Below are 26,342 nucleotides of genomic sequence, written 5' to 3'. Positions count from 1 at the left end.
GGTGGGTATTTTACTGTGTGACTATTTTGAGATCTGAACAGTTTTATTTGAACCAAAATCCCGAACTGAGAAGATGTGATGTTGAGACAGTTTAAATGTCATTAGACCCACTCTTTAGTTCACCCACACTAAGCAATGGCACAGAATATGTAAAAATAACAAGATCAGATACTGCAGTCACTGACAATATACTGGGGGCCTCTGGGGAAAAATCTTTATTAGTGGTGATCGAGGTCAAAGTGTCTCTGCTTGGGAGGAAAAATAAACTAGTCTGCAATGAAACAGACAAGCAAAATGAAGGTCACATTCAGTGTTTGAAACTAATTACATTTTAACATTATGTTAAAATCAGACAAAGTATTCACAGAAATATTTGTTTCCATTTGACGCTACATGTATATTTAAGACATATACATTTTGTACTGAAGAAATCAACAATTTGACACAAAATACTGACCTGAAAACGATTTTATTGCTTCCGCTGTCAGAACGGCGTCCATAGCAACGTGTGTGTGTGTGTGTAAGCCTGATTGGTCTGCTCGCCAGTGCTCTTAGCCAATCACAACACAGATTACTAGGCGGTCGCTGAATGTGTTGCCATGACAACATCCCGAAACAATTGGACTCGGGTGAAACTCAGACCGCTTGGTGTAACTGTTAAACTGCTGATGGTTGGTCCGGTAGGTTTCCTCTAATCTTAACATAACGTAAAATAAGACACTTTACATTTGGAGCGAGCTATTAATAATGTCTCATTTTTTATTTTGAACAGTTACACATAGCACCACATCCACTTACCTCTTCTCTTCTCTTCTCTTCTCCTCTCCTCTCCTCTCCTCTCCTCTCCTCTCCTCTCCTCTCCTCTCCTCTCTTCCTTGTCCTTTATTTGCAGGTGAGTTTGTGGTGAAACATTGAGAATGGCAGCCACTGGCTCTCCCTCAACAACACGGAGCAAAGTGTCTTTGCTTTGCAAATATAAACTAGTTCCAAAGGAGGAGACGAGACAGGTGAGGACATGATGACATGATTTATTTTTTTACTTTTAACTATCTGTTTAACTATTTGTTTGACTTTTTTTTGCTGGTAATATGTTTTTAAGACGGTCCCTCTCCAATACATGCTGGTGGAGAGAGCTCTTGTCATCTTTTTGCTGTGAAAGTACTACTTTAACTCTGCCGGGTTTACATTAGACTAACTTCTAATTGAGATGTAATAGAAATATAACATAGAATAGAATGCAAAGTGACATGAACATAATACATTCAAATATAGTCTGGGATATGAAAAAAAGTAATATAGTATAAAACAATATATAGGATATATTGCTATACTATACAATATAATATAGTACAGCAGTATAACATAGAACATAGTACCAGATATGAATAGATATAGCGTAGTATAGTGTAGTATATAACAAAATATATCAGCTGAAGAAATGGAGAAGAAGAACACTCATCAGAAGTTTTAAACCAGTATTTTCTCATGAATGACACTTCCTGATAATTACCTTGGCTTCTTCACGGGAACAAAAATCTATGTGTGAAAGAAGAGTTTTGTTGCGCTGACCTGCTTGTGTCTGTACCAACAGTAGGTGACAAGAGTAGGAAGTGCTCTTACTAAAATACTCTCAGGTCAAAACAAGATAAAACTGGTTGTCTGTCATTACAGTTGATTATATTGACTTCAAGTTTGGTGATAGCTCATTTTTTATTCATATGGTGAACGTTGTTGTGCTCATAGTCTGTGTAATAACGAAAGCGAAGTGAATGCATACACTATTTAATCATTAAATAATAGCATTAAAGAATACCTAGAACATTTCTTTGTCATAGTAGTTTATGCCCCCTGTATTTCTGTATGTCTACTTTTAAGTGTAAACGAACACAAAATTTGGAGAATTTTAGGACAAGTCACTATTTAAAGTTAAGCCACATTATTTCACAACGTGTCTTTTCATAGAGCATTTACCTGAGCAACTTTGTTGTTTTGGTTTAATAGACACCTCGCTGTTAGTTATTGAATAGTGCATATAAAATAACCCCCTGTGCTGCATTAATCATTTTGACTTTAAGATAAAGTTCTTCTCTGAGCACCCCTAAGTGAATTTGGATGCTTCTTTACTTCTGGTGCAGTGAAGGGAAGGATATTAACATGCTTTTAGCACATGAAATTAGCTCATGTAAATGTTTTTCTGCGTCACAGCTGACAGCTTTAAGGTGACAGTCTACAGCTCATTATCTCAGTCTTATTGGATGTAGTGACTGCTGAAATACCAGACAGCAAACAAGCTATCACTGCAAATAACACAATAACCTGTGCCACTGTGTATTTGCAGCTGACTCCATCTGTCTACGCCAAGGAGGTGTCCCAGACCACAGAGGAGCGCCTGCTTAACACCAACGAGATACACCTGCCCCGCATCCTGCACCGGTTTGACATGAGCAAGACTACGTATCACAAAGTAAATACCTCCCAATTTTGTGATACCTCTGCAGCTCCACTATCCACAAAAACTCCTTGTGAGACAGGAGCCAGAAAAAAAATGGTTGTAGGTGGTACAGTGATGGTGAAAGGTTACAGGAGTCACTGATAACAGGGATGGTGAAACTCGCTAAACATGTCATTGTGTTACATGAACTCAAAGCACATACTAGAGGCTGGTCCAGCACCATCAGTGACAACAGCCTACAGCCAAAGATAAAAGTTTGCTACTGGCACCTGCTGCTGCTGACTTTCATCTTCATGAAAATGAAACCCTGGGGAGTCCTCTATAATGTTTGAGTCTCAATAAATACATCAAAACATACGATTGATTCTGACAACCAGTCTCCTCACCACAAAAGATGTCCAGACCACAAGGATATAAAGGAGGAGACATAAAACTGCCTCTGTAAAATGTTCCCGATGTGACTTATACTGTTCTTATACTGAACCTCTGGAGCACTTGTGCTGTATACACACACTTCAGCTCCAGTTGCCTCTCTTAGTTTAACAGTAGGCCCAGCCAGATGTGAAATATATCTAAATAAAACCATTGAATATGGTAGACTCATTAGAAGGGTGGATGAGACCAGACAAAAGACGCTTTGAAACTTGTCATTGTTTCATCATTAATCTGCTGCATACAGAGCATGAGCTGTCTGCTGAGGTCATTTACCGTCTACCAAAGCTGCTTCCCCTTAGTCAGCAGGCACTAATTACTGGGCAGAGGGCAACCAATGTTACTCGATGCTCTGTACTTCTAGAGTCACAATTTAACAGGGGGCTTGGAGCAAAAACGGCCTCAAAAGTTCATGAAATGCCTATTAAATTAATAAATGCACCCTCATTACTCATCTCTGCATCTCATCCTGTTCACATTTTTTGTTGACTTGTCAAATATGCAAACATGAATCTGAGTAACCTCCACTGTGGGCCTCTGCAGGTGGTCAACATGACCTTTTTAGTTCATGCTGAAGGCCACAAAGTAGTGCAGTATTATTGTCACTATGTAACTGGTAATGGTGCAATGGTAGAAGTATTTCTATTGATATGTTCATGATGAATTGAAATTGTTTTTCAGTAGATTCCATGTGACATGTGACACAGTGACTCCAAATCATTACTGTAGATTATACACTGGACAAATAGCAGCACACAGCCTTTCCTTTTTGATTGTAGTGCTTCTTCTATTTCATATTAATATTTTTGTTGAAAATTCATGATGTTTTTTCAGTACCTTCCATGTAATGTGATGCAGTGTCTCCAAATCAAGTGTCATTACAAGAAAATAATGCCATGATGGTAATAGTACTGTATAATTTATGTTTTTTATGAAACACATAATTTGACTGCCATTGTTTTATGCTATTTGTGTGTGCACATAACTGTGCCCGTGTCAGTTGTCATCAGTGGGTACAGATCGGCCGCTTTTCCAGCCCTACCCATCTGAGCTGATCTTCCAGAACTTCACTCCTACACAGACCTACCAGTTATGTCTACACCTCCTCAACAATGACAAGGTATGTGAGTGAGTGATGAATAACAGTTACACTGACCACATGGCTGCTGAGTTCATGTTTATGTGAAAAACTGTGAAATGGAACAAGAGAAATGCTCATAGCAGAAGAAAAGTGGAAAGTTTACATTGTGTGTGTGTGTGTGTGTGTGTGTGTGTGTGTGTGTGGGGTGGGGGGGGGGGGGGGGGGGGTTGCATGAAGGAAAGCAGAATGGTTGGAAAAGTTCAATCTTATAAAGTTTGTGTGATTTATTTGTCAAGGTTTCACGACACGTGGCGCTGGAGCTGCAGGGATCAGAGTATTTCCATGTGGATGGTCCAAAGGAGGCAGGTAGCAAGGTTGCACCAGGAATGTTCGCTACGTTCACCGTGTCCTTCACCCCGCAGGAGAACAAGGTACTGAAGACTCCATAGAATAATAATGCACAAGGATAGATTCAGGGAGAAAAATAAAGTATCACGGTAACCTGCACTTAGTCCTTCTATTATCTTTGGGGTCAATTTGACCCAAGGCTGTTTTAGCTGTGTAAAGCAAAACAACAAGAAATATGAACATGTTACCACATTTGTTGGATGATATTGAGGTCACTATCACAAGCAATTTTTTTTCTTCAAAAAACATTCCTATTCTTAAGGACCATAGACCATCATAGGACCCTATCATAGAACCCTATCATAGGACCCTATCATAGGACCCTATCATTGGACCCTATCATTGGACCCTATCATTGGACCCTATCATTGGACCCTATCATAGGACCCTATCATAGGACCCTATCATAGGACCCTATCATTGGACCCTATCATAGGACCCTATCATAGGACCCTATCATAGGACCCTATCATTGGACCCTATCATAGGACCCTATCATAGGACCCTATCATAGGACCCTATCATTGGACCCTATCATTGGACCCTATCATAGGACCCTATCATAGGACCCTATCATAGGACCCTATCATAGGACCCTATCATTGGACCCTATCATAGGACCCTATCATAGGACCCTATCATTGGACCCTATCATAGGACCCTATCATAGGACCCTATCATAGGACCCTATCATTGGACCCTATCATTGGACCCTATCATTGGACCCTATCATTGGACCCTATCATAGGACCCTATCATAGGCCCCTATCATTGGACCCTATCATTGGACCCTATCATTGGACCCTATCATAGGACCCTATCATTGGACCCTATCATAGGACCCTATCATAGGACCCTATCATAACCACAAAAAATCACAATGTGTGCCACTCTGCTTGTGTTTCAATCCAAAACTAACCTTGACAACAGGCGGGAGGCATCATCTAACAAATACTTCAGCAACATATATGGAGCATAAGTGTTTGACACATTTTCTTTGTTTTGTCCATGTAGGACTACCACCACAGGCTGGTGTATGTGACCGAGAGAGAGCGTTTTGAGGTCCCAGTCCACGCCATTGGGCCACGTGCCATTCTTGACTTTAGCGACAAAATCCATTTACCAGTCTGTCCTGTGAAAGCCTCCACAGAGAGGACTCATCTAGTCCGCAACATAGGAAAAAGCGAGGCCAAGTTCACTCTACACACAGAGAGGTGAGAGTCAGTACAGGATTGGGCTTAATGTCTACTGTGTTTGAGTGATTTCACCTCTTATACATATTTCACTATACAGGAGAGAGTTTCCAGGGAACGCCATTATTAATTACCAAATAAACTTGCATTTGTTGGTATATAAACATTTAATTTATACATTAATGCACTAACCTAGAGTCACAACTTGACAGCATACATTTTGCCTCCTCAAGAACTACTGTACATAACTACAAGAATTACTGTACTTGGTAACAGGTCACAGGGCTGAGTGATCCATGGTGTGGAATCGCCTCCAACATGGCAAATAATACAATATAATAGTCTCAATTAAAACAAAATGTCTTCCCCATTCATCTGAATATTTGATACCTGTATTCATATTGTTCAATGTTTTTCAGCACACTCCTAATTGTTCATTGTATACTGTTTTGTCTTGGTTTTGGCCTTCGTGCCTTATGTTTTTGCTGCAATGCCTCAGTAAATTTGTATTGATCACAGGCCAAGTGGCCTTGCCCAAAAAATAACTTAATTCCAGGCCTGCTAGGTCGACATTTAAGTAACACTTATAATGATTACTATTAATTCCATTTTTTGTTAAACATCTGTGTTTTGCCAGTTTCTGAAACAACATCGACACCTTGACTTGTTTTTTTTTATTCCACTGTGTGAATTTTTCTTCTGTTCTATCTTTTTTCAGTCCTTTCTCAGTAACGCCCTCCTCTGGGACTCTTTGCGTTGGTGAGAGCACGCAGGTGACTGTGGCTTTCAACCCCATGATCATAGAAAACTTCACACGTGTCCTGTATCTGGAGTACCACACTGGTAAGAACAAACCAGTTTTCAGATGTTCTCTCTCTTATTTGTCGGAAAGGGGTTCTCAATCTGTCTGTCTCTTCTCATGTCAAACAATGTGTCACACAAATAGATTTCATTTGGCTTCATCAAAATCTGACAGTTGTGTCATCCTTTGGGAACACACACATATGAACTCGCACAGTGACACCTCAAACTCTAGAAGAGGTGTTGCCACAACAAAGTACATTGTCTCATTATATTTGTCATGACCTGTCACACACATGCACACACACACACACACACACACACACATAAATTGGCCTGTGAACATAGTGGGGATTTAGCCCATGATGGCTGTGGTGTGCTTACTGCTCAGAACAGAGGCCCTGTTATCCCTCCTCTCCTCCGCTCTCCTTTCCTCCTGCTCCTCCTCTCACTGTTACTGTTGCTACTTCAGAGACTCAAAAGATGTCCCATTATCCATTAAGGACTTTGTCTCTTGTGGCTTGTGGTTTTGAAATCATATTGTGTTGTGCTGCAGAATCATATTTACCTTCAGTCTACTCTATTATAATTTAAACCTTTCATATTTATTCCAGCCTGATGTATTTAACATTCCTATAACTCAAAAAGGCTAAGTAAAGTAAGTTGTTTTGGCCAGCTTTCCAGGATATTCTGAGAGCCAGATCAGTCTCTCTGCGAGGCTCCTTTCAATTCAGATCAAGTCTTTCAGAGCTAGACTTAGCAGTGTGTCCTTGACTCCGCTGTGAATTTCTCCTCTGTCCACTTTCCACATTAGGCCTGATAGGACTTTGTTGTGCACCCTGTTGAGTTCTGTATGTTCAATATATATTAGTGTGCATGTTTCTCTGCCCATGTAGCGTTACGGCAGTTCTTTAATTAAAATCTTCCATGTTAAGTAAGCAGTGAAAAGAAAACTATTTGACTCCTTTTAGTATGTGTTGTTTTGCACAGAGAGGCAAAGAGAGAGGATGAAACTATCGTGACAATTGGTGGTAGACTTCTCAGATTCGGAATTTCATGGCTGAGTTGTCTCACAAAATTACACTGCTTTTACATTAAATGATGTAAGTTAATGGCTCCTGCTTTAGAACGTATCAACAAAATCAGCAGACATGAATGATTCTCATCAAATTGGCAAAAAAAAAAGCCCCCACCTTCAACTCCCCTGTTCACATCTCATTTATGTCAATGAAGAGAAGGCATGGACATGAATGTGTCCAGAGTTGTTATGGAGAGGGTGAGAGAGGAATACTGTTTTAGTTGTTGCTGTTGCACGTCATAACAAGGCAATGTTCATAGAAAGCAGCTAGGTAAATGTTTAAATGCAGGCTTATCAGGTTACTGATCTGTGTCTCTACAGTATTACATAGATTGTTTGATCTTGTTGTCAGTGCTGTATCTGTATAGATATAAAGACTACAATAAATCGAATGACCTTTAAAAAAAGTAGATATTACACGTGTCCCTCGTCACAAAACAAATCTGTTCCCATGGTGATAGTCGTCTCACCATTTAAACATTATTGGTTTCTGTGTGGACTGATTTTACATGGTTTAAACATTTGAGGAAAACTGTGTCTCCTCAATCAGCTTAACTTATTCAGGAGATTTATTTGAACTGCATGCAGAACTTACTCAACGTACTCAATCATTCTTTGTCACCTTCACCCCCAGACTCGTGTCACTATAGCTCATAATGAGAAGTCTAAAAACCACTGATTTGGTCTGTGGCTGCGGCTGTTTTTGTGTGTCCTTTGTCCAGGTGAAGTTGTGCGCATCACCTTGTATGGGTCTTCTAAGGAACTGAACATCCATCTTGAGTGCGACTCCGTCCTGCTGAAGAAGACTTACGTTTCCCACTCCAACATGCACACAGTGTCCCTCACCAACAGGAGTGATGCCATTCTTCGGTACTGTTGGACGACGTGGCCCAGTCTGCAAGAAGAGGCTCTAAACTACTTGAGGTATGTATGTATGTATATACAGATATGATTTAACACAGACAATGCAGGAATGTGGCTTTGATAAGATTTAAGAAGGTGTAAGCTCATCCTCTTCCTCTCCTTGTGTCTAAATGTAGCAAGTAAAATTACCAATTAGCAAGTTTTTTTCCATTATCACAGGATGTGTTGCCAGAAATAGCTCAGGTGTCCATCGCTTCCCTCTCTCTGACCCTCCTAGTTTCTCTCTTTGTTCTTTGCCCTCCACCTTCCCTCCATTCCTCCCTTTCTCTAGGGGAAGCATTGCGCTCCAGCAGAATGAGAAAGAGAAGAAGGAACAAAAGCAACCAACTGTTGAACAGTTGCTTTTTCAGTGTGAGTCCCACCCGAAAGCGATCCATGACTTCCCGCTGCTCACCAGAGCCCTGCAGGAATGCAGAAGCCAGGCTGTGAAGGACAGCCTCCTGGTCCTATCACACAGCTGCATAATTGTGGAGCCAGCGGTATGTTTGACTGTGTCTGCGATGTGTCCTCTCTGTCCTACCCAGTGTCTCTTGACAGTCTAATTGTTGGTCCACAGCCTACACATAGATTTGCAGCCTAGTTTCTCTCCTCGTCAAAAGTGTGTTACAGAGACACTAACATAAATAATTGAATACTCTTTGAGAATGTTGAGTCACCAACAGCTTACAGCAATGCAAGCTATGAATTAACTCAATTTCAAATGTAATTAAACGAAGCAAAAGTACAGTAACTATATTCTCGGTATATCATTGAAAGATTAAACAAAATACTTAGGGACAAATACTGTCCAAGGCACAAATGTAGGAGGGTAAATTGCAGCAGGAGAAGCAGTCACACACTATTCTCCTCCATGCCTCATTCACCCTAAGGAGAGTTCCCTAATCTAAGAGTACGGCTCTTGAATGACCAGGCAAGGTTTTATTCAGTAGGTGTACATGCACTCAGAGGGGAGAACAGTTATGTACCTGGCCCTTTCTGCCCAGGGACCTTCAGCTAGACTGACCTGTTCTGACACTGCCCCCCCCTCTTTTCTGCCCTTTTTGTCTCTGGTCAACTCAGACAGAGAGAGGGGGCAGATTAAAAAAACAGAAGGAGAGGGCAGAAGAGAGACAAAGTAAGGGAGAGAGAGAGAGACCAAACAGTCTCCAGGCTAGTCACAACAAAAACTTTGAGAGGGCATTTGAGAGAAATAATAAGCAGTCCACACACACACACACACACACACACACACACACACACACTGCTAAGAAGGTGTTAGAAGATAAAAGAACCAATCACCTCCTGCGAATGTCTACACTGCAGTTGAATGAAAGAAGCAACTTCCTCCCTTACCCACTCAGACAATGTAAACTCTTCATGGTCCTCAAACCCATTTATTTCATCTGTGAGAGAGACTTACTTTGTGTGTGCATGTCTGCTTTGTATCTGTTAAACTAAATAACACGTGTTTTTCCTGCTTGTTTTTATATGGCTCAGGAGGGTGAAATATGGCCCAACATGACAGCACAATTCATCCTTGTGTTCAAGCCCACTGAAGCCAAACTGTACCAACAAACCATATATTGTGATGTCACAGGTCAGTGTTTCTCTAAAAAATACAACACTCCTTTAGGTCTCACATAAAAAAGTATGCATGTATATTTACAATACAGTAACAATCACACAGTGTCTAGTTTTTGTCACACCAGCTTCGGGAGGGTAATCTTAGTCGGTCGGTCCACCACTGTGGTCCAGATTGAAATATTCTAACGTTTATAAGGACACCTTTGGTTCTTAGTTGAATGTCTTGGCATTCATCGGACTGATTGCTATGCCATATGGTACAGACATTCATGTCCCTCTCAGGATGAATTGTAATTGTTGTAATCACATGTTCCTTAACTTTATATCTATCATGAGGTCAAACTGTATATCATTTATTTTTTTTAGCCACAGTTTCAACCACATAAAATCAAATACGAGTAGGGAAGCAAGATAGAATCGTGACTAGTCATTGAAGATCCACTCAAAACTACAAGATGTGAAGCACTGTCCATCTCTACTGGATCTAGAGCCAGTATATGAGGTGGTAGGGCTGATCGGGGCCAGAGGACTTAAATAATGTACAAACATGATGAGTGTCCTAAGTTAGAGTGAGGATACATTTGGTGGTGAGTTTGGATAAAAGCTGAATTATGACTTTCTGCAGGTTTGGTTGAAGGTTAAACTTTGAATGTGTATTAAGGCTTACATTCACTGCATGTTTATAGTGACACTAAACACAAGGTTTCTTGAACCAAAACCTTCTTAGAACCAGAAGATAACTCTTTTCTTTTGTTTGTTCTTCAACAATTGAGATTGCTCGTTCTAACAACATCAAGCAGCCTGTACACTCCTGCTGTAAATCAATAGCTTTGGCTTTCTCATAAAAGGTTTTCCTTCCCTCAGTGGGTTGGTGCAGACAGATGTTAGACAGACAAGTCTGGGTAGCAAACTTTGTCTGTGTCTTTGTTTATTGTCAGAGGACAGATGCTTCTATCAACTATGTCTCTTTTATGTTCCACTTCTCCTCCAGTGTGTGATATCCACACCAGACCTGCACCAACTGTTGAAATCTGTCAGAATGCATTAAGAACTGGATGATTCTTTGTTGTTCGATCTCATTTTCATATCAGACAGGCCCAAATACATTCATCTCATCCCAGTGGAAGTAAAAGGTTGTTTGGAAATTTGCATGTGGCTGTCATGTGTGTCTTCTGAGCCGGAGGCCAGATTTACATTAATTTCCATGTTGTCTGAGACAGGTGACGATCTGAGCAGCCTAGGTCAATGACTGCCAGACTGTAGACTGCTCTACCCTGATTCCTCACTTTGCAAAAAGCTGCAGAAGTTTACTAAAAGCAAAACAGAAGAATAAACTTGGCATGCCCTTTAATTAGAGTTACACTGTATCCCACGTGGCTGCATGATTGCAAGCATCGCCACCAGATGCTTGCCGGTGAGCTGCCCTCCCAGGTCTGGCTCCAGGAGGGGGAATGTAGCTTGAGTGGTATCGCTTCCTCAATGGGGTCTTTGAATCACTCATAATCTGGCCGCTACCACTAAGTTTACAAAGACAGTGGTAGACAGAGGCAAAGCAAATGTTTAGCAAGTATTTAGAGATTTTGTATTTGGACTAACTTATATTCAGCACTTTTGATTCAGCACTACAAACATAAAAGCAATCTTTCCAATTAAACATCTTGAAATCTGTTAGTTCTGTATGTTCAATACTGTTTCAGACATTTTTTCCTCTCTAACCATTAAATTGTAACTTTCTATTATTGTGTTGTTACACCTTCTGTCTTATTCATTTCCTCTGACTCTGCAGTACTTTTTTGGTTTCTCTGTCTTTAACTTTGTGATCAACCTCTCCCTGTGTCTGTGTCTGCACTAAGGCTGTGAATCTCGGTTGCCTCTCACAATAAACGGTGAGGGTGTGGGACCGACACTCCAGCTCAGCTATAACCTGATGGACATGAAAAACGTATTCATTCGTGGCAAAGATTGTTATGAGGTAAGAAAGGTTGAGCCAAAGTGAAAAGTTGTGCCCCTTTAGAAAATGATCAGTTACTAAAACTGTGGATCTGACTGCAGTAAACAGCTTGTGTGTGGCATACCCCCCCTACTTTTTATTGCTAGTCTTTTCATCTAGTTTAGGATGCTAAAAGAACAATTTCAGCAATACAGTGGGTGAATGCCTGTAAAAAATAATGCAATGTCCACACAATAAATGTAGCCCCTTTGTGGTGCTAATAATGTAGTGAAACTGTCAGGTTGTGGTATGATCCTGTTACTGTGTTGTAACAACAGATCAGTGACAACAGATGTAAGTGTGGACGCTCCAGCACTAAAGTTACATTTGGTGTTTACATCATTCTCATTGGATATCTGTTCTTGTAGATAAAACTAAACTAGAATTAATGCAGCACATGAATATTACTTGATGATTGATGGTGGGGGGGACAAGAAAAACATGACGAAAGTGTGGAATCAGTGGATCCTTGTTTTTGTCCAGGTGTTGCTGTCCAACAAAGGACTGATCGATGCCCCTTTCAGACTGTCAAGCCCCGACACCACGTTTGGCCGCTGTTTCACCTTTAGTCCAGAGGAAGGTGTTGTTCCCGCGGGGGCCTCCCAGATTGTGAAGGTCACCTTCCACAGTCCCATCCTGGGAACTTTCTCTGAGGACTTGCTGCTAACTGTCACAGGACAGCCTGAGCCACTTATTTTGACCTTCAGGTGAAGTTAGAGAATATAGGAACTCAGACATAATCTACACAGATATAAAAACTCAGCCTTAAAGGCAGAGTCTGCAACATTGGAGAAACTATCCAGAGTAGCTAGGTTTTGAAAGTATCCAATTGGAAAAATCCTTACCCCTCCTTGCAGGCTTTCCTCCAAAGCCACACCCCCATAGCACTGCCTCAATAGTGTACCTGCTGGAGGACAAGTCACTTTTGCCCGGTCCCTCATTTATTCTGTGCAAACCGCTGACTGACAGCTCACTTGGCTCAGAGGCTGTGCTTCACGGTCAACAGTAGCTCTCTCTCGTTCTTCGGCCCAGTGGTTGTGTGCTTCGAGCTGGTGACTCACAACAGACTGATGCTGAGCTGTAATTCAAATTTTGGCTGCACTTTCTCTGCCATTCTCATGCAACTAGCTCGCTAGCTTTAGCCTTGTGGAAGACTCCGGTCATGTGCAATGGGTGCACTTGCAGCGTGCATGCAGGTAAGCAGGTAGGTATGTAGGTCAACAGACATGTCGGCTGTCAAATAACTTAATTCAGACCGAATTATTACATTTCTGTGACAGGACTATAATGATAGTTTTGTCAAAGTCTTCAACTTATTGATTGCTGTTGAATTTCAACAAATATGACAAAAAAATGCGTCTAAAATGAGTTGCAGACCCTGCCTTTAAAAGTGGAGGCAGTGTTACTAAAATACCAAGTAGTCAGTTTCCACCCATGCTCACACTTTTCATCATACATTTCTCATTTTTCCCCATATTTCAGAATCCTTTGCACCGTTTCTCATTGGTCGTGCCTTTGTCCTCTCTTTCAGGGGTTGTGTCATTGGTCCCACATTCCACTTTGGTGTTCCAGAGTTAAATTTTGGAGATGTAGCCTTTGGTAAATTCCTTAAATTCCTAGTTACATAATAATTGTAATTGTAATAATTGTTCCTGGGCTTATTCATTTCATTTTATTCCACATAACGTGTTATACTTGAGAGAGTCTTGAGAGAATCACAACATTCAGAAAAACATGCTCTCTCACCTTGTCATCTTGGCCCTCTTTCTACCTGCCTCAACCTGTGTAGGTTTTCCACAAACATTGACGTGTACCCTCTTCAACACCTCTTTCGTGTCAATGACCTTTGCCCTGCGTGTCCTGGGAGACGGGTTGGGGACTCCCAGTGTGACTTGTGACAAACAAGTGTCTGACTTGTCCATGAGCAATTGGCAAGGCAGTGCTGCTAGAGATCCTCATGCACGGCCCATGGAGTTCACCATAAGCCCTGCTGCACGCTCCATGTATTCCATGTCAGATGTTGACATTAAGGTAAAGTAAATTAACAGGAGGGAGACCCATTTAAATTAATTTTACTGTCCTAACAGCATAAGTCAGTAATGCAGTTTGTTTTTGTAAGAAATATGCTTATATTTTCAGCCTAAAGAGATACACATTTATTTATTGCCAAGATAGGCTTAGTTTTTCTTCTTTTCAGCATAAAACACCAATTGTCCATAAACTCCCTTCCTTGAGAGGACTTGAGACGAAGTTGTCCTGTGATGCATTAATCAAGACTTAACACCTACCAACCGCAATTGTGTTCACAGGGGTCGATGTGAGTGATGCTATCTTTTGAACATTTTGTGGTCTCATACTGTATATGTGTTACATGTACAGGTGACACTGTGCTCCAACACAGTCGGGACATACAGGCTGGAGCTGGTGGTGGATGTTGAGGGTGTCGGGAAGGAGATCATGAGTCTGCCTGTCACTGCCAGGTCAGACACAAATGCAGATGAAAATATGCACACTCTTTCATATGCACAAGTTATTAGTTTTGTGGTGTCTCACAAGTTGCAACAACATATTTGACGCTCTCAGACACTCTCTGTCCGAGTCTGTCAAATATGCTTTACACATGTTTTATATTGTGATATGTAGGTGTTTCTTTACTGGAAACAGTATAACCAACAGTAAGTAGGTTATATCAACTCTCTAGCAATCTCCCTCTAGCCAGCTACCACCTTATAAAGGTTTTTGTGGTGAAATGAGGAGGTATCGTACCACTGCTATTGAACTGATTCTTGTGTTTCCTGCGGTTTGGACACTGTTATAAGTCTGACTTTGCCGTATAAGGCCTTCACAGATTATTGCGTCAGTTACCTTTTTTCTGACGATAACCTCTGCTGCACCTCTGGCTATTGCTCATGCTTTGACAAGCTGTAAATGTGGTCCACTGAATGTCCATACAAGTGTGGACAAATCAGTGGAGTATGTGTTAAATATTTAGAGCCTACTTTGCATAATAATACATCTGAGTGTCAACTGCACCTTCACTGAGAATAGGGCAAAGGTATCTGACTTCCTCTCAGCAATCACCGTCATTGTAAATCTATGAATCATTTCTAATTAATAGATTTCAGTTTTGGTATAAATAAATGCAATAAACATAAATGTTTTGTTTGATAAATGAACCTCAGATTTGGGATCTTTTCTAGCCTTCTCCTCTCTGTCTGCCTCTCCTTCTGAGATTCTTTGTTAACAGGTGTCTTCCTGTTCCTGATATCGTGGTGGAGACTCCAGTGTTAGACTTCCAAAGGTGTTTCCTCAATCGATCCTGTGAGCAGAATGTGCATCTGATCAACGCCAGCCCTCTACCTGTCTGCTACGGCATGCTTGACCAGGTTGAGTAGATCATTACAGCAAGTGATTTGTTGGGGGGGGGGGTGTACTGTTACTTCTACAACCATAAAACCTGTCAAGGCCAACACATGCATATTTAAGACAACTGCTCTTTTTCATCTTATTAGAGCAAAACACACACTCACTTAAGATGACAAACATACTGGTGTTATCCTAAGGTGGCCAAAACATTGTCACCCCTATTTGCAACAGATTTCTATAATGAAGGTATGAGCCATTAGGGTCAGAAACATAAGCCTTTGATAACTGTTGCATATTCAAGTAAGAATCATGAGGGTTGTGAGAAACAATCACCGGCTGCAGAGTTGAGCCAATATAATGCTTGAAATGCTGAATTGCACAGAGGAATGCAAGTGCTTTTTTTTCCCGCTTGTGCTACACTATAGAATTAACAAACTGGGCAATCAGTGTCCAAAGAAGCTTCCTGTAGCAATGCAGTACCAGCTTTAGTACCACTGCCATCAACCTCCAACTTTAACTGGAGCCAACAACACTGGGGAGCTATAGAGAAGACATGTGACACCGATGTAACCAGCTCGAGGTGGCAATGATGTCTTAAAATGTATAGAAAGGGTCTTAAAAAGGAAATAATTTAACCTCAGGATTTTTGCATATACCCCGTAGTGGCTGCATGAAACTGCAAAGCACTGGTACAAATGTCCAATGTTGAAATCATTATCAAAAATGGTTTCAAGAGGAGGGAAAACAACTTAATTCCAAGAGCATCAATCTCTTAGTTGTGAATCTGTAAAATAGATCCTGGGTCTTTTTGCCTGCATTAAAAAAATGATTTCTGTCCACGTCACCTTTTTCAGAAATACGCAGAGAGTCCATCACTGATTTGTGGGAGTTCCAAACCCAGAGGAGTGATTCCTCCTCACAGCTCAGAGGTGCTTCCTGTGTCTCTGCGGGCGAAGGCCACTGGAAGGCTGCATCACACTCTACACATTGCTGTGTTTGGTAGTGTCAAGCCACCCTTGGTCAGTGGAAATCTGCGTGTTCTATTACAGCAATACTGTGTGCGTGTGGGTGTAGTTTTGTTTTTCTCTAAAGTAATCAGTGCATTCTTTTCTCTAATTGCTGTCTGTTTTTTCTCTTCTGTTCCAGGTGGTGGGTTTGTCATGTATTGGGCAGGGACCAGTGGTTCATCTTCAAAGCCAACAGCTGTACTTTGGCAGCATCCCGGTTCTGACCGACATTACTAGAACCTTGCAGGTGTCAAACCAGTCACCCATTCCAGCTCCCTTCACTGCTCACATGGTACAAACATACACTCAATACAAACAAACAAAACAAAGACTTCTGATATACATTAAAACTGAGAGGAACAAGGTAACTTTACATGCCCTGAGATCTAGTGGTAGGAGTTCTCAGTCTAATTCAATATGTAATTAATGAGTTAAGAGGTTCAATGGTTTGTTAGCTCTAGAAATAATGAGTTGTCTGTTCAATTTACCCCAGAAGAATAAGTGATTTTCCTCAGTCTGCGCTCCCTTTATGAACCAGTCAGATGGTGACATTTTGTCAATTCAGGGTGATAGATGGGTGTGATCTGGGAAACTGATTCAATGCTGCTCAACTGTCTTGCTTCATCTGGTGTTTGTATCAATCAATAGCAATAGTGTCCAAGCACTGCAGTTCACACATTAACATATTTATATTTGCACAGTGAATCCTTTACCCGATGTTCTGACTCCTTTTTTTGTCTCTGTTGTCCAAATATGATCAGAGACACAGAGCTAGAAATAGAAACTGCATAACGACACATATACGCAAAAATATCATTTCTGCACTCTGTTAAAAGGAAATTAGTTAGAAAATTCAGACCAGCAATGAGGAAATGTGAGGCGCATAAAGTTCACATGACAACACATTGATTTTATTGTGCTGTATAATGTTTGGCAGGGGAATTGGCTGTAATAGTCACTTCAGCAGCAGTGCAGGATTTATGCACAGATTTGAACTCTAAGCCCTTCTGACTTGTGCTGCATTCAGAAGCGATCAATGGTAATCAAGCTGTGGGATGCAGCAGGTTTGATGTGATTATTGAGATTCCAGTCGTCTTTCTCTTGTCTCAGGGGAGTCGACCCCCTGCTCTCTCTTCTTTTCTGACTCCACCCAGCCCTTTACCGAGATCACCCCAGTATCGACCCACACTAAGTTCGCTTTTGACGACTCCGTCACCTGCTCATACTGTCACCTGAGAAAGTGATGTATGACTCCTAAAGTCACTGGTCAGTTGTTGCCTGTTGTTTGAGCCGTCTTTCTTCAAATACCTCCGTCTCTACATGACTTCTCTGTAAGGAATTGTCTTTGAACAAGGACCTCAAACAAAATCTTCATATTTGTTTTCTCCAATAGTATTTTAGTGCAGTCTCTAGTTCAGTAAAGCAACCAAATTTCAAATGCAGTATTGGAAAAGTAATGTTCATTGACCTGGCGGTCCTGGTACTTTGGAAAGCTTCACAGGCACTGGTCGATGTACACTAAATACAAAGAGCATGGACGGCGTGTGAAGATGTGTGCTTGTTGACCAAGAAACTGAATCCCAGACCTTGCCAGCAGGGGCAAAATAATCAAGCACGGGGTTTGGGTGTCCTCCCCCATGAGATTTTGAGTGTCAGAATCTTCATTTCCAAGAAAAAAGTGCCATCCTCCCCCAGTCAGACAAAATTAAAATTGGGTTGGCAACCTAGTTGACACAGACCCAGACACTAATCCACTTCTGTGATGGAGGATGCAAACTTCATAAGGCTCAGTAATCAGGCCAAGAAATACCTCTGTATCCTTGCTACAAAATAAAATCGACTTATTTGAATAATTCCGTTTTTTGTAGTTTGTTTAAAGAAAATAATGATTCAAACTGTTAATTGATTTTGGTGTCAAAAGAAACTGATTGTGTTTCTGTTTCCTCAGAGCCATGAAAGGCCCTATAGGGTTGAGCCCAGTGAGGGGGAGGTGCCACCACAGAGCCAGCTGGAGCTCAGGGTAGTGGCGCACCTGAAGGACACACTTCTCTTCCACGCCAGGCTGGAAATATGCATCCAGGACGGTCTAACACACACTGTCCCTGTGTCTGCCACAGGCACTGGCACCACAATCGTCAGTGACAGGCCTTTTGGTCCCAAGCTTGAGCTGGGCACATACTTCAGGTAGAACTAACAACGTTACTGTCATGAGTCCAAATTTGACTTGATAATAATGATATAGTGATGGAGAAGTGATCATGTATTGCTGTCTGTAGGCCTCACCTCTTTGCTCTCTTTGGTATGTCCTACAAGCCATGACACATGTCAGTACCACTTAAAGCTGACCAACCGTGGCCAGAGGGTACACCGGATGTACTGGAGGACTGATGACTTCCTGCCCTCCACAAAAACTGGCAAGGGACGAAAGCCATCTAACAAAGTCACCCTGCCCCCCATCGCTGCTCGCAGGAAGGACCTTCTGGGCAGAGGATCTTCCTCTAGCAGAGAGAAGCCAGTGTTCAGTTTCAGCCCTTCTAGTGTGGAGCTTTTCCCAGGCCGCTCTACTGACACGATACTGACGGTATCTTCAGACTCCCCCAAGGTGAGACAGTTTGCTTGCAGGTCCAAAAGTGAATAATATCAAGCTCGTATATCAAGCTATGAATTTTATAAACCAGGGCGGATTACATGCGACATATATGTTACATGTGCTAAGAAAAAAACAATCTGTCTGTATAATGCTGTAGCACTGGGATGTATGTGTGAAACAGTGCCGCTTGTTATGCATTCTGTCGTGAAAGATCCAACCCCAATTCCCACGATCCTTATGTCGTTTACCATGTGCTGTTTCCTCACCTATTCAAGCCAGATGACATGAGGAAATTAAGTGTTATTTTCAAGTTATCAACCAAAACCAAAACCTCAAACGAGCCCACAAGGAAACTCCGTCCAATGAAAATAAGGACAAAATGGAAGGAAAAATGTATCAATATAATGACGAGTGGAAATAGTATCCTTCCACACCGAGCTGAATGTCCTGGGCAGACTGTGTAGACCTCCCCCTCACACCTCTCAGTGGTCTCACAGCCTCTTAAATTCTCTCTTCAAAGTTTTTTTCAACTTTCCCTCAAGGTAGGCCTACTTGTTGACGGTCTCCAGCCAGTATTTACACTTTGACTACACATAAAGAATGCAGACCGTTAGCAGAGCAGCTTTTTTCTGTGTAACGGCTACACCTGCAGAGCACATATGGCGTAGGTCACAAAGACCGTGAGCGTTCATTTTAGGATCGTGTTCAAACTATTCCCCTGCTTGATATTTCAAGCTCTCTTGTCAGCTGTTATCAAAGAACGCAGGTAACAGGAAACAATAAGTAATAATACAAACTCTGCTCACAGATCCTAAACAAATCACATCAAGTTTTATTGCATACACAGTGCAACATATGGTTACATTCTTATGTGCCACAACAGAACAATAATACAATTGAATAGAAGAAGAATCCGTCTTAGACAAAAAGTAAAATAGAAATATATAAAAGAGTAAAAACAGGGAAACAATGAACAACATGACCAGTAATGATTTTCAGTGTTCAGAATTTCAGGATAATTTAACAGTACAATATAGCAACACCATAGTAGTAATCATTTTCAGGAAAAAAGATATAACCAGTACATAATAAAATGAAATATGACTTCAGTATGACAGTGATGTATGTCAGGTAGATGACCTGAATCTGTTTCACTCTGGCAAAGGACAAAGAAATCTTTTGGATTCTAATATTTAGTTGTTACAACACTTCCCAAAAAAGAAAAACAAATTGTGATCAATATGAATTTAATATTATAACATTTGTATGCAGGATGATACTGATATTTGTACTGCACATCTGAAGCAGTATAATGGATGTTTGGTATGCAGATTCTAGGTCGCTGCAATTTACCATTGTGGGCAAACAAATAAAATGTTTGTCTGAAAACTTGTGTGCCCTGTTTGCTACATAAGTGCCTGTTTAAGTGGTGAACTGCATTTCTTGTAGATGTTTTTAGAGGTGGCAACGGACGTTTTATCCTCCTCTTCTGTGGCACCACTTATAGTCATAGTGTGTGCAAAACAGGTTAACAAGCAGCCCAGTAAGCACAGCCAATGTGTGTCCATTATATTACATGCATGTTGTAGTATCGTTCGTATATATTCTTGTCTTCCCAGGCTGTACAGGAGCGTCTTGTGTGCACTGCCGTTGTGGGTCGCGGTGGTCGCAATGAGCACATCATGTCTGTAGATGTTACCTGCCGCTTCGTGGATCCCAATATCACCTTTTCTTCTAAGCAGCTTAACTTCTACATAACCAAGGTTAGTGAGAAGAGCATGAGCAGTAGTCTTTCCAATATATTTCTATTTGAAACTATATATTGGCAGCATGTGTGGTAGGAATGTAGATAATTTAAAGGAATGACTGAGAATTTTAGCAACTCTTAACTTAGGATTCCTGTTCTTCAAACATGTACATTGTTAAATTAATAGAGTATATGCCTTACAGGTCCCAGGAAAGAGTCTAATGCCCATATACGAGAAGCTGGGCCTGATGAATGTAACATGTCTGCCTGTATGCATGGAGCTCTCTGTTCCACAGCCATTCTCCTTGTGTGAGGCTGCTGGCGTCCAGAGCTCAGCTACCACTAAGGTACACATCTCTCCCCTTTAGTTACCTCTTTATTGTTATTTGACGTTTTTCATTTCAGGCTCCAAAAGGAAGAAACCTACAGTTTTTTTAAACGCAGACTTTTACCCTGATACCACCATGAGTTGAAACTTTACTTGAATCTCCCGTCATCTAGCAATCATCTGTTGCTTGTGAAAGTTACCACTAACTGAGGATATTATTACAGTTTGCTGGGAATCTGTTGTGTTTTGCTCAGATCAACTTTATCTTGGATCAAAGTTGTTTTCTGTTTCAAACATAGATAAAATTAAAGCTGCAAGCAGCGTTGGAGGGCCCTCGCACCTCCGTGCATGTCGTGGCGTGCGGCGGCTCCGTCCTGTTGCTGGACTCCGACCCTTCCACGCGATAAAACAGGGATTTTACCGAACAGAACATCAGTGCTTCTCTTCTACAGCTGACTCAATCAGTGAGTTTGTTTATGTCATTGTGTTACTTCGATGCTTTTAATGGTTAGTTTGGATCCAAAGAAATATTTATGTAGCACACAACAACACAAACATACTAACCGAATGAGGCAGCAGCAGAGCAGCAGCTTCCTGTGTTCTGTGTGGTAAAATCCCTGTTTTAGTGAATGTAGTCTGGTGTGTGTGCAGAGAGCGATATAACGGCTGTTTGTGGTTAAACCAAAAGGATCTTCCAGGTCTCTCTCTGTAGGGATCCTTTCCATGATGCTGTCACACTCTGAGCCTGTCAGTGGATCAAACAAGCTCTTTTAGTGGACCTACTGTGATCAGGTGCAGTTGGCAGTCGACTGAGGCAAACTGGACCAATTTTTTTTAAAGTTCCACTTTAATGTCTGACTGAGCTGCAGTGAAACGAGGAAAGCTTCAGTGTGACTGCAGGATTAGTTGGTTCTGTCATGAGGAAACCAGCTGGAGGTTCCTGCAGGGAGACTCTGACCCATGTGACGACGTGACACCTCATCGCTTCACACCGTCGCATACTAAGAGCAGAAGATGGGCCGCATGTGTCGTACATCTTGATCACACACCTGAACGCAACACAAGCTGATTTGTAACGCTGCAGTAGGAAATATTACATTATAATTCTGGTTGAAATAACCCATTTTGTCACTACAATATTTATTTGAAGGTTTCCTTTAAAAACAAATGTGTCTGAGTGCTGTTCCCTTTGTGTTTAGATTTTTTTTGGCCTGTAAATGCACCAGTGATAATATCTAATTATATGAAAACACACTTTGTCTGTGACTACTCAATTTAAAAGAAGAGCTGGAGCTGGAGGCAGGACGTGGTTAGCCTAGCTTAGCATAAAGAGTGGAAGCAGGGGGAAACAGCCAGTCTGGATCTGTCCAGAGTTCAAAAACACACCTGTGAACACCTCTAAAACTCATAGACGAAAACACGTTGTGTCTGGGTTGAGTGTGAACACAAACAGAAATGTAAAAATAACACAGTGGTTTCAGGGTGAGTTACGTGCTGGAGTGATGTCATCTCACTCTTGGAGAGAAAGCTAAATAGCACATTTCTGAAAATGTTGAACTGTTTCTTCATGCTACAATTAGACAATTAAATTAAAATGACATGTCATTTTATTATATGATACATATTATAATATTATAATATTATTTTTATGTGCAACATTAAATCAAATCAGATCAGCTGATACTCAGTAAACAGTCCTTGATTGTATCCCAGTATGATATGAACAGTAAGACACCAGTCTGAAGAGTTCTGAACGATGCTCTACAGAGGAACAACTACACAGGAAATCAATATTTAATTTCTAATTTAAGTTTTTATTTCAAATTATTTCAGATTTTTTGTTTGTTTGTTTTTTGTATGTTGGATAAACCGGAGCACCCGGAGAAAACCAGTTTAAACACAGAGGAACAGATCAGATCCTGACAGACGGATCGCTCCCGTCTGTCAGGACATGAAACTGAACCTCGTGTTTGTTTTTTGTATGTTGGATAAACCGGAGCACCCGGAGAAAACCAGTTTAAACACAGAGGAACAGATCAGATCCTGACCGACGGATCGCTCCCGTCTGTCAGGACATGAAACTGAACCTCGTGTTTGTTTTTTGTATGTTGGATAAACCGGAGCACCCGGAGAAAACCAGTTTAAACACAGAGGAACAGATCAGATCCTGACAGACGGATCGCTCCCGTCTGCCAGGACATGAAACTGAACCTCCATGTCTTGTTTCACGCCTCCTTATTTTTCTGTTTCTTGCTCTTGTACTGGCGGCGGTGTTTCGGTGTTAGAGCTTTCTTGAAGCGCCTCCACAAAGACGGCTGGCCGGTGACTTGGCCCTCCCCCCGTGGGGCGACCTCGTCAGGGACCTGGGCCTCTTCAAGTGGGAAAACCTCCTTGTTGACTTGGGCCTCCTCCTTTGGGGCGACCTCTTCGGTGACTTGGGCCTCCTCCTTTGGGGCGACCTCTTCGGTGACTTGGGCCTCCTCCAGTGGGGCGACCTCTTCGGTGACTTGGGCCTCCTCCAGTGGAGCGACCTCTTCGGTGACTTGGGCCTCCTCCTTTGGGGCGACCTCTTCGGTGACTTGGGCCTCCTCCAGTGGGGCGACCTCTTCGGTGACTTGGGCCTCCTCCAGTGGAGCGACCTCTTCGGTGACTTGGGCCTCCTCCTTCGGGGCGACCTCTTCGGTGACTTGGGCCTCCTCCAGTGGAGCGACCTCTTCGGTGACTTGGGCCTCCTCCAGTGGGGCGACCTCCTCGGTGACTTGGGCCTCCTCAAGTGGGGCGACCTCTTCTGTGACTTGGGCCTCCTCCAGTGGGGCGACCTCTTCGGTGACTTGGGCCTCCTCCAGTGGGGCGACCTCTTCGGTGACTTGGGCCTCCTCCAGTGGAGCGACCTCTTCGGTGACTTGGGCCTCCTCCAGTGGGGCGACCTCTTCGGTGACTTGGGCCTCCTCCAGTGGGGCGACCTCCTCGGTGACTTGGGCCTCCTCAAGTGGGGCGACCTCTTCTGTGACTTGGGCCTCCTCCAGTGGGGCGACCTCTTCGGTGACTTGGGCCTCCTCCAGTGGAGCGACCTCTTCGGTGACTTGGGCCTCCTCAAGTGGGGCGACCTCCTCGGTGACTTGGGCCTCCTCAAGTGGGGCGACCTCCTCGGTGACTTGGGCCTCCTCAAGTGGGACGACCTCTTCGGTGACTTGGGCCTCCTCCAGTGGGGCGACCTCCTTGGTAACTTGGGCCTCCTCCTTTGGGGCGACCTCTTCGGTGACTTGGGCCTCCTCCAGTGGAGCGACCTGGGACTCCTCCGGAAGGGCAACCTCCTCTGCGACAGAAGTGTTCTGTGGTGCATGGAGGTCAGTTGTGATCAAGTTGTTTACCTTTGAAATGGGGGTTTTTCCAATCTGCTCACACACCTGGAGCATCATTGGGTTTTTGTAGGTATCAACTTGTTTCTGCAGTTCATGCGTCTTCAGTTTGAAGACCAACAGAGAGTCTCTTTCGTCTTTCAGCCTTTCTTCCAGGCTCAGGACTTTGGTGACTCTTTCATTAAACTCAAGCCTGAGTTCCTCCAGTTCTTTTTTCAGGAGGTCAGCTCTCTGCCTTTCAGCTTGGACTTGATCTGTGAGATCTTTGATCAGGTCGTCTTTGTTGTTGTTCGACCCGTCCAGGGGCTCGGCTGCGAGGGCTGTGGAGGAGAGACTCTTGATTTCCTGTTTGAGCCTCTCCACCTCCTTGTCTAGATCAAACCTCAAGCTCTGCTGCTGCTTCAGTTTCCACTCTGCTTCTTCACGCATGTACTTCTCATTGTAAGAAGTTTGCTGCTCCTTACGTCTCAAACCTCTTTCATAGTGAAGGTTGGTTAGGGCTTTCTGCAGACGCTGGTGCAGAGGTGGATTCCTCCCCCCGTAGTATGGAGATGACTGGCCACCCTGGTGGTTCTGAGATGACTGGCCACCCTGGTGGTTTTGAGGTTGCTGGCCACCCTTGTGGCTTTGAGGTGGCTGGCCACCCTGGTGGTTTTGAGATGACTGGCCACCCTTGTGGCTTTGAGGTGGCTGGCCACCCTTGTGGCTTTGAGGTGGCTGGCCACCCTGGTGGTTTTGAGATGACTGGCCACCCTTGTGGCTTTGAGGTGGCTGGCCACCCTTGTGGCTTTGAGGTGGCTGGCCACCCTGGTGGTTTTGAGGTGGCTGGCCACCCTTGTGGCTTTGAGGTGACTGGCCACCCTGGTGGTTTTGAGATGACCGGGAATCCCAGTAGTATTGAGATGACTGGCCACCCCGGTGGTTTCGAGATGACTGGGAATCCCAGTAGTACTGAGATGACTGGCCACCTCGGTGGTTTTGAGGTCGGCCGCCACCCCGGTGGTTTTGAGGTGGCTGGCCATCCCCGTTGATTCGAGGTTGCTGGCCATCCCCGTTGTTTTGAGGTGGCTGCTCCCTCTGGGTGTTTTCATGAGGCTCTCTTGCATCCATCGGAGCAGGAGAGACCTCATTGGACTCCCAATCCATATTTTCGACAGCGCTGCTGCCATCAACAGGTAGTGTAGCTAGTAACTCCTGTTTTTCGTCCTCCAACTCCATGATCTCTCCCCAGGTGAGACCCGCAGGCAGCATTGCCTCGACTGGACTGCTGTTGGCTTTCATTGATCTTCTTAATGGAACCGATCGCAGTTGTAACGGGTTGTCAATGGTTGTTGAAGTGTTCTTCGAACGGTGGTGTGTCTCGGATGTGTTCTGAACGTGTATCTCTCTCTGTCTATCTCTCTCTGTCTATCTCTCTCTGTCTATCTCCCTCAGCTCAGTTTGGGTTTCGTCTCTATTTATATCGTTTCAACATTCTGGAAGCCTCTGAGGTCATCAGAGACACCCTCATTCTGGTTCTCATTCTAAGCCAACATTCTGGAAGCCTCTGAGGTCATCAGAGACACCCTCAGCCAACATTCTGGTTACTTACAAACTTGTTTTTGTTTGAAAAATAGTTTTTCCAGTATTGTTCATCACTTAGAAATATCTCAAGACAAGATATCTCAAGACTTCTAGCCCTCACAGCTCCTTCATGCTCTTAGCTAGAAACTCCATTGAAGCTTTAAAACGTTCATCATCTCTCCCTCTTTCAGCACATACCTCTACCTCCTTTGTGCAATTCACCACTTCATCACAGTCTTTTAAACTAAATCTCAAATTAAAATTTTAAACTTTTTCTCATTTTACATGAGTGTGTATGTGGCCGCGCTAGAGTGGGTGACGTCATCGCTAGAGTGTGGAGGAGCGGAAAAATCACATGAAACCTTTGTCTTTAACTCGCTGGTTTGGCCGAACCGTTTCACCCACAGTCACAGTTTATCACTCAAAATGTAGCTTAAGTCTTTGGACACGCAGTCATGTG

The 26,342-nt window shown here is 42.8% G+C and overlaps 1 protein-coding gene across 1 annotated transcript in view; it reads left to right on the top strand.

Moving 5' to 3' along the window:
• The first annotated feature begins 917 nt into the window (after nt 1-917).
• hydin (HYDIN axonemal central pair apparatus protein) overlaps nt 918-26,342 on the top strand; it is a 74,158-nt gene continuing 48,733 nt past the window's right edge. The window contains exons 1-21 of the mRNA XM_070830580.1: nt 918-1,007; nt 2,339-2,464; nt 3,885-4,004; nt 4,262-4,396; nt 5,388-5,587; nt 6,285-6,409; nt 8,168-8,369; nt 8,641-8,848; nt 9,846-9,945; nt 11,786-11,904; nt 12,406-12,629; nt 13,454-13,521; nt 13,712-13,953; nt 14,302-14,402; nt 15,170-15,308; nt 16,143-16,307; nt 16,435-16,587; nt 18,244-18,479; nt 18,609-18,897; nt 20,505-20,648; nt 20,836-20,979. Of these exons, the coding sequence (XP_070686681.1) occupies nt 918-1,007; nt 2,339-2,464; nt 3,885-4,004; nt 4,262-4,396; nt 5,388-5,587; nt 6,285-6,409; nt 8,168-8,369; nt 8,641-8,848; nt 9,846-9,945; nt 11,786-11,904; nt 12,406-12,629; nt 13,454-13,521; nt 13,712-13,953; nt 14,302-14,402; nt 15,170-15,308; nt 16,143-16,307; nt 16,435-16,587; nt 18,244-18,479; nt 18,609-18,897; nt 20,505-20,648; nt 20,836-20,979 (3,330 nt within the window). The remainder of the gene's footprint in view (nt 1,008-2,338; nt 2,465-3,884; nt 4,005-4,261; nt 4,397-5,387; nt 5,588-6,284; nt 6,410-8,167; nt 8,370-8,640; nt 8,849-9,845; nt 9,946-11,785; nt 11,905-12,405; nt 12,630-13,453; nt 13,522-13,711; nt 13,954-14,301; nt 14,403-15,169; nt 15,309-16,142; nt 16,308-16,434; nt 16,588-18,243; nt 18,480-18,608; nt 18,898-20,504; nt 20,649-20,835; nt 20,980-26,342) is intronic.

The sequence above is a fragment of the Pempheris klunzingeri genome, chromosome 5, assembly GCF_042242105.1.
Source record: "Pempheris klunzingeri isolate RE-2024b chromosome 5, fPemKlu1.hap1, whole genome shotgun sequence".
In the NCBI taxonomy this organism is placed as follows: Eukaryota; Metazoa; Chordata; class Actinopteri; order Acropomatiformes; family Pempheridae; genus Pempheris; species Pempheris klunzingeri.
This window is presented reverse-complemented; position numbering and strand designations above follow the sequence as displayed.